Source organism: Borostomias antarcticus, assembly GCF_949987555.1.
Source record: "Borostomias antarcticus genome assembly, chromosome: 11".
Taxonomy (NCBI): Eukaryota; Metazoa; Chordata; class Actinopteri; order Stomiiformes; family Stomiidae; genus Borostomias; species Borostomias antarcticus.
In genome coordinates this window covers 854,251-866,888 of record NC_140244.1, presented here as the reverse complement: position 1 = coordinate 866,888, position 12,638 = coordinate 854,251, and the positions used below count along the sequence as shown (strand labels likewise).

The 12,638-nt window shown below is 43.9% G+C and overlaps 1 protein-coding gene across 1 annotated transcript; it reads left to right on the top strand.

Annotated features, from left to right (window-relative positions):
- Window positions 1-4,390: 4,390 nt before the first annotated feature.
- LOC311314961 (keratin, type I cytoskeletal 18-like) lies at window positions 4,391-10,729 on the top strand. The gene is made up of 7 exons (XM_084445511.1): window positions 4,391-4,942; window positions 6,674-6,756; window positions 7,622-7,778; window positions 7,911-8,075; window positions 8,387-8,512; window positions 9,078-9,301; window positions 10,516-10,729. Exons 1-7 carry the CDS (start codon window positions 4,463-4,465, stop codon window positions 10,535-10,537), a joined length of 1,257 nt encoding a protein of 418 aa, XP_084301637.1. The 5' UTR covers window positions 4,391-4,462; the 3' UTR covers window positions 10,538-10,729.
- The last annotated feature ends 1,909 nt before the right edge of the window (window positions 10,730-12,638 follow it).

The following is a 12,638-nucleotide window of genomic DNA, read 5'->3' as shown; positions in this document are numbered from 1 at the left end:
CTGTGCCTGTCTGGCAGCAGGCGGAGCAGCTAGCAGGTGAGGGCGCGGTGCCCTACGGTGTCGTAGGAAACGTCAGGTCTATGAAGACGGCTCCGGCCTTCTTTTTGGCCGAGAAGCTGTCCTCGATGTCTTGAGTCATCTGATGACTTTCGTTGTCTTTTGTCATTGTCCTTATTTAGCTCTGCGTTGTGTTTTAAGGACAATAAAAGACGGCCCCCAATCTCACACAATAGCACACAGTCCAGTGTCTCCTTTCTCAGGTGTATTCCAAATGAATCTCTCCAACACGGGATTTGAGCCTCAAGCAAAAGCATGTTTATTCCAGAAGGTTTTACATACAAAAGACGATGGCATATAGTCTAATGTACAGTTGACCTCTCGGTATGCTGTCTGGACCCAAATCAAAGCATTGGTCTCGTTGCAACGTTCTTATGTGGTTTGAGTGTCCTCGTCTCTTCTCCGATAAGACTGTCTCTCTGGTCTCTTCTGTGACCTTGTTTTGGTCAAGTTAACCTTCGGCGCCCAGGCCTTTATCGCTAACCACAACAATGGTGTTTGGCACAGAGTGTACCAGCCATGGAATGTCTTTATCTCATAAGTCTATTTTTACCGAAAACTCAAGCTGACAGCCATACTCAGAGGTCAATCATCATAATTAGGAAATAGCTAACAGGATCATATTAAAAGGCATTTCTCTGAAAATCAACCATATTCAACACATCAAAGTGACTTGATCTACGGTCGATCTCCCACGTCAGAACCCGGCCTGCTCCTGTGGGAGCAGCGGGTCGATGATCGGTTCGACGCGGGCGTAGATGAGACGCTCGAGGATCTTGAAGGGGATCCACAGCAGAGAGATGGGGCGGTAACTCTTGGGGTCCCCTTCAGGCTTGTTCGTCTTACTCAACAACTAGGGCTCTTCTCCAGATTTTGGGGATCTTGAGTTTGCACCAACAGGAAGAGAGGAACGCTCTTAACCAGGTCCTCCCAAGAACCCAATACAAAAAGCATGCAGAAGAAGAGATGCTCTTCAGTCCTGTCCCTGACCAGGACCTGGACTGAGCACTTGGACTTGGTCCCCGGGCGCCACTGACCAGGCTGCCCACTGCTCCTGGCTGCCCCTGGAGGAGCACACTGACCAGGCTACCCACTGCCCCTGGCTGCCCCTGGAGGAGAACACTGACCAGGCTGCCCACTGCTCCTGGCTGCCCCTGGAGGAGCACACTGACCAGGCTGCCCACTGCTCCTGGCTGCCCCTGGAGGAGGACACTGATGAGGCTGCCCACTGCTCCTGGCTGCCCCTGGAGGAGGACACTGACCAGGCTGCCCACTGCTCCTGGCTGCCCCTGGAGGAGGACACTGACCAGGCTGCCCACTGCTCCTGGCTGCCCCTGGAGGAGGACGGCTTGGATGGGAAAAATACAGAGGACAAATTCCACCGGCGAACACTGAGAATGTATATGTGTGGGTGTGTGTGTGTTTGTGTGTGTGTTTCGCCTCTCACGTGTGTGTACTTGTGTGTGTCACTTGCCATGTGGCTGATTAAAGGACCCTTCGAGGTCCTGTAATTAATTATGTGATATGCAAGATTGTGGCCTGTCCATCTTCTGCCTCCATCTTGGTGATGGTATTAAGTCACTTCCTGTTCTTTTGTGTGTTTGTTTGTTACCCTAATGCAGGCCTGTTGGAGGCTGATATGTGTTGGGTTGGATGGAGCATCATTTAACCCCATCCATAAAAGCTTGAGATCTTCAAAAACCCTACAGGATATTCACTTTGTCCCTACCCAGATAGCAAGGCCAGGCCTACCCATATACAGGCCAGATCTGGCCCTTGTGGCTTAGTTCCGGCCCATATATGGCCCAGAATCATTACACATCCGCTTGCTATCTGGGTATTTGTATGTTAGGTCCAGGATTTAATTATTTATTTTAACAAACACTGTTTGTGTGATACAGTAGCAAGCAGCGAACTGTAGAATGACGACATGTACTGTAAGGGCACTGAAACTTGACCGACCATGAAGGTGAAATACAACCAGTGTTGAAAGAGGACAGCGTGTATTGAAGCTCAAACGGGTATTTGAGACTTTGCCAACTTCCTCTGGGTGGTGCTGTGTGTTTTGTTATTCTGTTCTCTGGGGTCCCTTTGAAAAAACACTCCCCCCCTCCCAAACATTGTGCTGTCGGTGAGAAGGGCTATAGGAACCTTGTGGGCTAATACTGTTAAGCATTCCATTATACATGGAGCCCGTATCATGTAGCCTTGTTACATGCCTATGGATCGCCCCCAAGGATGTAACATATGAAAACAACAACCAATTATAAAACAACCGGGTAACAAAGTGGAGTCCGAGAAAAGAGCTGGTTGAATAACCAAATAAATTATAAAGACTGCAATAACAAACAATAATGTCCTAAATGAGAAAAGCAACAAAACAAAACTAGGAAGCAACAAACAGAAAGCAGCCCAAAACAGAAAGAGCAAATAAACTCCTTAACGTAATCACTTCACGTTTGACTTTGATTGAGTTTAAAAACAGTAATCCAAGGGATGACATGTGAAAGTGTAAACACTTATTTCCAACCTGGTCAATGTCACGTTCCCAAGGAACTATAGCCCACCTGGCTACACACACAACACTAAAGGCTGTAATCAAACACACAGCACAAGGCTGTAATTCAGAAAGACACAACACACAGCTGGGTTGTAGAATGGCACACCGGCCCTGTCTGGCAGGACCAGCTCCCAACTACTCTGCCATTCCAGCTGGAGGTGGTACATGTCCTGTAGATATGAACCAACTAGAACCTTCATCTTCTGGTTGGTTCCTGTTTAAACTCAATAAACTAAACTAAACCACAATTCACTGTGTTCCATTTCGATACTATCATAAAATAGACATAAACATATTGCTTAAAGAATTGATTTGATTTCAGGTCAGGCTTTTTGTGACCCACACAAATGAGCTGTCTTCACAGTGACACCCGATAGTGACGGATGTGTGTCCGTTTGTTTAAGGCAGCACGTGACCTGAGCATCTGGACTGAAGGTGTCATAGCACTTTTCTTCCCTTTTGTTTGGCTGATAATAATAATAATAGTAATAATAATAATAATAATAATAATAATAATAATAATAATACATGTTATTTATATAGTGCTTTTCAGTAACCCAAAGTCGCTTACAGAGATGTCGGTAAGAGCAAAAGAACATAAACCAGGCATGGAACAGGAAACAGGAAACAGACAATAAACAAAGCAGAGATATTGAACAGAGCATGAGCAGCATGATAGTGATCCTTCTCCCGAACAAGATCCTCTGAAAGATATCGCCACAGATCACACACACCTGCAGCTTATCCACTCTGATTTGGGGTTTATTTGAATGTATATCTGGTGCCACTATATGACTGGCAGTTGAGTGAGGTCATATGTACCTTCTCTCCGTCTTTGTCTGTGGGACAGAGAGAGTGGTATCAGTTTACCTCCAGTCTTTGTGTAGCTCTCCACATAAACAGCTCTTTGTCCTCTTGGGTGTTGTGAAGCTGGGTGTTGTCTTTTTAATATGGCAATAAGACTACAAATCCAGGCTATTCTATATACTCTAATGAGAAAACGCTATTGTTGTCATGTTTTTTCCTCACAAATTCTTTTTTTTCCTCTAGTTTTGTGTACATTTGTGTAACTTTAGTGCCTCGTAGTGCCTTGTAGTTTTAGATGAAGTTGGTTTATTGGAAAACATGAAAATAGAATGTTTTTCTTTGGGTTCAATGTTGTTTTTGTAAGTAATGTTTAGAGAAGCCGTATCTCGTCTGCGAGCCAGTTCTGTTTAGCTTGGGAGTGGAGTCCAAATTTATTTTGGGGTTTGGGGATTATGGGGTTTGGCTGACCACCATACCCAGAAGCTGCAGCTATTTCACATTATGCCTTTTACGGGCAAAGCCAAAATCACTTCATTGCAAGCTTAGAATTAAACCAATTTTCTTGTTGCATTCTCGTTGTTTTCAAATACTTCTGTTTTTCTTCATCTCACTTTGTCAAATATGTCTGTTTTTCTTTGTCTCTTGATTCATTCACGATCTCTGTTTTTGAAAATGAAAATATCTAGAGGTTACCCATAGAAACCGACATGTGTGCATCTCGTTTCCTTGCCGACAGAACTATAGAAACTTGTGGGAAACGGTGTAATGAGTCAGTGACCAATGAGCACGAGGGGAGAGGGAGGACAGGAACGGGAGGATGAGGAAGTGGGCGGGGTCTTGGAGGTTGACCCGTGCGTGTGTGCGTGTGTGAGAGAGAGAGAGAGAGAGAGAGAGAGAGAAGTTGAGGGAGGAGTATAAGTTCCCATTTTTCCCCTCAGTCTGCGTCATTCTCAAACGGTCCAGCTGCGAGCCTGCTCCTCTCTCTCTCTCTCTCTCTCTCTCTCCTCCAGTCGTCCGGTCCTCCAGCAGCTCTCCGCCATGTCGTTCAGGGTGTACAACAGCCGCTCCACGCCGCTCTCCTCCCACCGCGCCGCCAGCACCTACGGGGGCGCGGGGGGCCAGGGCACCCGCATCTCCTCCGCCGCCTACTCCGGCCTGCGTAGCGGCGCCCCCGGGGCCTCCATCTCCTCCTCGTCCTCCTACAAGCTGAGCAGCAGCATGGGTGGCATGGGCATGGGCGGCATGGGCATGGGCATGGGCGCCGGCATGGGTGGTCTGGTCGGCGGCGCTTCCTCCATGGCGGCCGGCGGCGGCGGTGGCGGCCACATCCTCGGCAACGAGAAGGGCGCCATGCAGAACCTGAACGACCGCCTGGCCAACTACCTGGAGACGGTCAGGAACCTGGAGCTGGCCAACGCGCAGCTGGAGGTCAAGATCCGCGAGGCCTTGGAGAAAGGCGGGCCGGACGCTCGCGACTTCAGCAAGTACACCCCCATCCTGGACGAGCTGCGCAGGAAGGTGGGCACGGGGGTCCGAGGAGAGGGTGAGGGAGGGGGGAGGGAGGAGGGAGGAGGGAGGAGGGAGGAGGGAGGAGGGAGGAGGGAGGGAGTACCAGGTGGAGGGATACTGACATCTGAGTGTTGGAATGGAGATTTACTGTACAAGTAGTTTGAATGGAGTGAAACAGTGATTGCGAATGCTGATTCCAGTAACACGAGAGGAGAGGGAGAAGGAGAGAGCATGCGGTCGGAATGGAGAGATAGTGATAAGAGAGATGGAACGCTGACGAAGACATAAAGATCAGTATAGGGGCGTTGATTAAGGATAAGAGTGCAGGGACAGGGTTAAAGGTTAAGAATTTGTGTCTTCTTTTGTGTCTTAAAATGAGTGGATTCTCTGAGGATCCTTGGTTTGAGGAGGAATGCAGAAATGAAATGTGTGACCTTACATTCCTGTGGTGTAACTTTGCTCGTGACTTTATCAGTGCAATTTTGCAATAACAAATCTGTTATATCATACCCGAAACCTTTAGCGCTATATTCTGAGACCACATTCCCTCCTGTGTTTATGTGTGGAAAAAGATCGATCGTGCCATTTTAAACATTCTCCCACTTTCATTATGTGAGGAGAACATTGCTGTGGAGCGAGGCTATCAGATGTCCTCGCAGCTGAATGGCGGGTGTGGCCATTGTCTTCGTTCCCTTCCCCCAACTCTGATATCTTCCCATCACAAATTGGTCAGAAGTTCCTCAAAAGAATCAGTTCTGGGGAAGGGATGAATCATCATTACATTTACCCCACAAACGCATAAACAACCTATTACAAGACTGTATAAAAGAGCATTGTCATCTTGAATGGTCTCTCTCCTCGTTCTTATGCGTAGGAGGACCCAATGTGAACCAGATGTGTGACTACACACATTACCAGACTGTGTGTTGGTTCCACTGCATCATCCCCCATAGTAAAATCCTGTGGATCCATACAGTATTCTGTGCATACATTCAGATTTTATGTGAAACTCTTGATGACACCTTGATGTTAACTGTGCAGAACTCAATTCCCCAATACGTTAAGAGACAAGAGTTCTCTCTTTTACAGCACACTAGTACACCATAGTTACCGACACAAACAGAGGCACAGACGCAGACACATCAATACACCGAAATACACACACACGCACACACACACACTCACTCATGCTCAGATTAGGGGAGAAAAGAGAAGTCTCTTCATGGCTTTGTGGAACAGGAAGGCTGGCCCATTCCTCTCACAATGCAAACTCACAGCAGATTCAGCGTTGGCACGGGAAGGACCCATTTTCCAGCTGCTTCCCTGTTTGAGGGTTTCTTTTTCAGGGGGAATCACGGCGGTTACCATGGATTCAGGCATGTTTTGGCCCCCCTTACATAACCCAAATCTAAAGTTTCAACGTTTCCCTAGGGAGATGGAGATTGGAAACATGTGTTGCTGTTTTATTTCCAATTCTAGGCAGTTGCTATTCCCATGGTGCTAATTAGCTGGCCTACTGCCTGCTTATTAATGTGTGAAACAAAACAGTATTTAAGAGGAATGACTTGCAACTTTCCCCTCTCCAACTCCAGACTAAGAATGTTTATCATAATATTACTAATTCAACATAAAGTAATGGTCCCAAATTCAACTTTTTCCCCTGTTGTGTATCTTATGAAACGGTTCAAGTCCATCATCTCTATGTGAGTTTATTTGACATGAACAATCTTTTCGTCCTAGGTTTTCGACATGACCGTGGATAACTCCCAACTGGTGCTCCAAATCGATAACGCGCGCCTCGCCACAGACGACTTTAGAGTGAAGTGAGTTTTTAAAAAGCATCAAACACATGTTCTTTTATCATCAAACACATGTTCTTTTATCATCAAACACATGTTCTTTCATGACCACCATGTACTCAAGATCACTTATCTTCTGTTCAATGGTGTTCCCTTTAAAAAGGGTTGTAAAAAGATTGATATTCAATGATGTTCAAACGTTTTAAAATATAGGTGTCAAGAGTTTGAGACGTACCAGACCATAGACCATAAAATGGGGAACCCATCTGGCCAAGCATGTTCATTCTTTCCTGTTCCGATGTAATTATTGGCTAATGCACGTTGGATTCCAGCGCATCCAGGGCAATGCATTATGGGCTTCCAAACACCCACGCCTTTTGTAGATATTTATAACATTTGAAGCACAAGCTTCTGAACACATATCCACTCTGCCATGATGAAAGTAAAGAGTGCTGGTGATGCATCCTATGACCAGATCCCACAGGCCCCCCACCTAGCAGCATGACTAACTTTGTCACGGTTGGACACATGTCATATATGCCCTAGTCATACTATATATCTGATCTACAGTATAAGGGATGTGCTAAACTGGCCATAGGCCAGTGTCAAGGTACAATTAAATAACAGTTTGATGGTTTTGATTACATAAAGAAGAGTCTTCTTTATTTAATCAAAACAACCCAACTGTAATTTAATTGATATTTAATGTTGACATTTGATTGAAAAAATGATTTATCAAAATGTATCAAAATGCACATATCTGTTTTTGCAAATGAACTCTTCAATTCCTCTGATAGTGGGGGAAGTGCAGTAGTAGTTTTGTGTCTTTAATTGTTTGTTGTATATGGCATACTACCATAGAGGTTTGTAAAACTGTCTCTGCATGCAGGTTTGAGAATGAGTTGGCCATTCGCCAGTCTGTGGAGGCAGACCTTGTGGGTCTGAAGAAGGTGATCGATGACACCAACATGGGCAGGATGAACATCGAAAGTGAGATTGAGGCCGTGAAGGAGGAGCTTATCTTCCTGAAGAAGAACCATGATAATGTAAGAAAACAGAGATGGAAATGATTAGTCGATAAAAGCAAATGAACTGCTCAAAGTAGATTAAAAAGAAGAAAAAAAAACGTTGATAACATCACCTCATTCCCTCCTTTTCTCCTTTCATCCCTCCAACAGGAGGTCATGGAGCTTCGGAACCAGATTTCCCAATCAGGAGTGCAGGTGGATGTGGATGCCCCTAAAGGTCAGGACCTTTCCCAGATCATGGGGGATATGAGGGCAAACTACGAGAAGATGGCCCTGAAAAATGCAGATGACCTCAAAATCTGGCACGAAAATCAGGTGTGAACACATCCCTGCAGAGTCCAAGGGGAACTACACGTTTCATTCATGCTTAGACACATTTAGCTATAACGCCATATACACCATTTTCTCTGTTTCATGAGTAATTCAGAAGTGGCATACCACAGGGTACCACCTTCGGTCCATTTAAAATCCAATGTTTGAGATGGAATCTTCAGGTCAGACTGTAGCAGGCAGATACATCGACTGAAAATATTGTGAACATCCGTTATATTTCCAGCGCAGTCACCTCTTTGGTTTCCTAACTGACCCCCTTGTTGCTTCCCTACCTCCTCGCTGATGTCCGCTAGATCTCAGACGTACAGGTGCAGGTGTCCCAAAACACAGAGGCTCTCCAGGGAGCGCAGGTAGAGATGGGCGACCTACATAGACAGATCCAGACCCTGGAGATCGAGCTGGCGTCCCAACAGAGCTTGGTGAGAGATACATTTTCCTTATAAGTGTATATTTGCAGTGTACTGGTGTGTATTGGCCATGCATATCAGCATATGGATTTCAGTGACGTTTCTATGTTGTGAGACAAAACCATAGAAGAAAATGAATAACGGTTTCCGTCACAACACCCACAGAATGTTATGCCCCTATTACCCTCCACACCCACATGGTCGACAGTATGTCCGCCCCCATATTTCAAATGGCTTTGTTCAGTTTCTAAGTGTTATCATTCATCCACTATTCATACTCCCACATGCCACATTCCTGAAATTCACATTGTACAGTATGTACTGGCTAATTCTGGACAAATTGGCAGCATTCCATAGCAGTCAACATTCCTACATTCAAAAATCCCATTTTGGGTATGAATGTTCCACATTTACAATATAGTGCTGGCTTTGCCTCTCCCTAGGACAGATCAGATCAGAATCACTGATAGAAAACACTCACTTCACTTGACTAGAAAAATGACAAAATTTAGCTCAACTTGGCATAAACGTTTCATGTCTGCACCATCAACATGCCCCGCCCACTCCCCCGCAACAGAAAGCCTCATTGGAGGACACCCTTCGGAACACTGACCACCGTAACAACATGGAGATGGAGAAGTACAACACCATCGTCGTGCGCCTGGAGGCGGAGCTGTCCAACCTGAGAAGTAACATCCAGCAGCAGGGCCAGGAGTACGAGGCGCTGCTCAACATGAAGATGAAACTGGAGGCTGAGATCGCCACCTACAGGAGCCTGCTGGATGGAGAAGAAGACTTCCAGTCAGTATAGCAAAGTTTCTGTAGTCTATGAGATGCACACATTATGCCTCCCAGATAGCAAGCGGATGTGTAATGATTCTGGGCCATATATGAGCCGGAACTAAGCCACAAGGGCCAGATCTGGCCTGTATATGGCCCAGATCCGCTTGCTATCTGGGCTAGCAGTCTAAAACGAAGATGTCCTTTCAATAAAGAATCTTAGAAACTAGACCAATATGCATGAATCCCAAATGAAAGCCCTAGTTCACAATAGGCATCAAATGCTAGATAGTGGAGCTATACCGGCCATATTGCTTAAATACATCTACATAAGTGACCAATCAGATGGTGAGATGGAGCTGTCTACCATAATGCTACCTGTCCAATCCTCCCAGATTCACACAAGAGCTAAGGGCCTACAGGGGCGGGGGCTAGACAACTAACAACCCAGATAGCAAGCGGATCTGGGCCATATACAGGCCAGATCTGGCCCTTGTGGCTTAGTTCCGGCCCATATATGGCCCGGAATCATTACAGATCCGCTTGCTATCTGGGAACTGTGTATAAGACGTTTCAGTGAGACTCTGAAGTTGCAGTTGGGTAACTATTAGTAAAGTAAATGTCACTGAGTTTTCTGAAATATTTACTGCCACCTTTAATATAGATATGCACAACACAGAGTGTTGCAGAGGGAATAATATAATGAACCATGCACTTAATTTGTTTGTCAGTGGCTGAGTAAGATATCTGAGGCATAAAATCAGTAGGTCACATGAGTAATACAGTGCACACAATAAGGGATGTGTCAGCATTATTTTCTGCAGGCTTTCAATGCCATCTATGGTTTAAACATGGTGTTGCAAGATATTCTGTCCAAGCAGTGGATGTTATGAAAGCAAGGGTTCTGAGTAGGGATGTTAACAGTTAATCAACTATCGATTAATTGCCGATAAGAATTTACTCGAGTAAGATTTGGTTACTCGATTAATTGCTTGTTAATGGAACATAACTTTTTTTTTTTGAACGAACGTTATCAACGGGAGTTGTGTGAAATGTAATCATGATTTAAGGTCTGACTATAGTGAAGGCTAATTGGGATGCCGGGAAATTTCAATGACACAGCGGAAGAAGACTTAATTATTAAGAATGAATCGACTATCGTTTGTTAAGGTTAACAGTGAAAATTCATGAAATTCCTTGAAATTTGCAACCCTAGTTCTGATGTTTCTGTCTAGGCTCAACGATGCCCTGGCTTGAGGAATGAACGACAAGAGGTGGACAACCGCCATCCTCATGAAGAACAGCGGCCATCTTTATGAAGAAGAGCTGCCATCCTTATGAAGAACAGCTATGCTCTTAACCATCCAGGAAAAGCCAGTGAAACTGATCCAACATTCCAGTGTCGTGTTCATTTCACCTAAAAAGTTATGAGCAAACCTCAAAATAAAACTTTGAACACCTTTTACATTACTCTCATTGTCTGTTTGTCTTATACTAAGTTGGCCCCAGTTAAGATTTTATGGGTGAATAAAGATATACTTAACATATACTTAGCATTGACACTAAATACTACTGTAACTTACAAATAACTTCACAAAGAAGTCACAGTTCCATCATAGACGTCATCGGTTTTGTCACTATGAAAGCACATGCAAATGATTGTTATGTAGTGTCATGAGATACATAATTTAGTATGGGATAATCTCTAAGATTTTCAAAAAGGTGGAATGAGTCCATTATTCTGAGAGCAGTCACTCATTGAGGAGTTAATTGTAGGCTGGGCAAGTCACTTGCACATGGTTTTGTGAGGTTCATCTAAGATTAATGCAGCAAACACTGAAATTAATTTCTCTCCTGCTGTGTCAATATACCTGGGGCCTCACCGCCCCCGCAGTACATAGGCCTATATATACAGAGATCAGCTTCAGTACAACTCGACTGAAGCAATTTGGGCTAAAGTGCCTTGAGAGCACATTCAGCAATATGATACTGCACACTATTACTGATGCTAGTGGTCTGCCAGCAACCCAATGGCTATAGGACAGACGCAACACCACTGTGTCCTAATAGATTTAACCTATATATCTTAATGTGAGATACTGTTCAGGAAGGATATACTATACTCTTACTCCTTCCCTGGAAGAACCTTCACACTGCGCATAGGTTCCTGCAACCAAGAACATTCCTGGAAGATCACAGACATTGCAATATCTATTGCAGTTGGATATTATAAGGAGGATTCGGGATTTTAACCAACAATGTAGGGAATGCAGGTTGCAAGTTCAAATCACACACATCACATGTCTAGACCGCATGGGAGGCTACTACAGCAAGATGGCAAATATTGTAAGAGAATGTTACTTTGATCGACTGTATAATAATTTGATAGGCTATGTGTCTATATTATTAGCCAGAAGGTTAGAATGGACATGATGGGCCAATGAAAGTGAAACAAACATACATAAGGTTTATAGGTTATGCATACAACTTATGCACCCCCCCAAAAAAAAACAAAAAAAACAGGTACAAGTGTGTGCTTTGACTATAAATCCCATCAGAGGTTATGTCCAAGAGCCTAGTACTCAATAGAAACATGAGTATGCCTGCTTATATAGCTACACGAGTATGAATTTGAATTTATTTATTGAGGATAGCCCCTTGAGATGTATCATCTCATTTTCGAGGGGGTCCTATAACACAAATACAAACATTAAACAATGAATTACACAATACATAAAACAACACAAATACACACGCACACTTAGCTCAACAACTCCAACCCACCCACACAGCCTAGTTACATCTTAACCACCACAACACAACCTGCTTATAATGGTGCGTTCGTTTGTGGTCGGAGGTGGCAAGTCGCAAGTGGCAAAATACCTACCTCCGACCTGTGTGCATTCAGCTATATACCATTATATCACAGCTACCTAGTTATATCTATATACCATTATATCACAGTTACCTAGTTATATCTATATACCATTATATCACAGTTACCTAGTTATATCTATATACCATTATATCACAGTTACCTAGTTATATCTATATACCATTATATCAGTTACCTAGTTATATCTATATACCATTATATCACAGTTACCTAGTTATATCTATATACCATTATATCACAGTTACCTAGTTATATCTATATACCATTATATCAGTTACCTAGTTATATCTATATACCATTATATCACAGTTATCTAGTTATATCTATATACCATTATATCACAGTTATCTAGTTATATCTATATACCATTATATCACAGTTACCTAGTTATATCTATATACCATTATATCACAGTTACCTAGTTATATCTATATACCATTATATCACAGTTACCTAGTTATA

Coding starts and splice junctions, on each gene's coding strand:
- LOC311314961 (XM_084445511.1), top strand. CDS start 4,463: ATGTCGTTCAGGGTGTACAACAGCCGCTCCACGCCGCTCTCCTCCCAC. Junction 4,943..6,673: donor TGGACGAGCTGCGCAGGAAG/GTGGGCACGGGG, acceptor TTTTCGTCCTAG/GTTTTCGACATGACCGTGGA. Junction 7,779..7,910: donor TGAAGAAGAACCATGATAAT/GTAAGAAAACAG, acceptor TCCCTCCAACAG/GAGGTCATGGAGCTTCGGAA.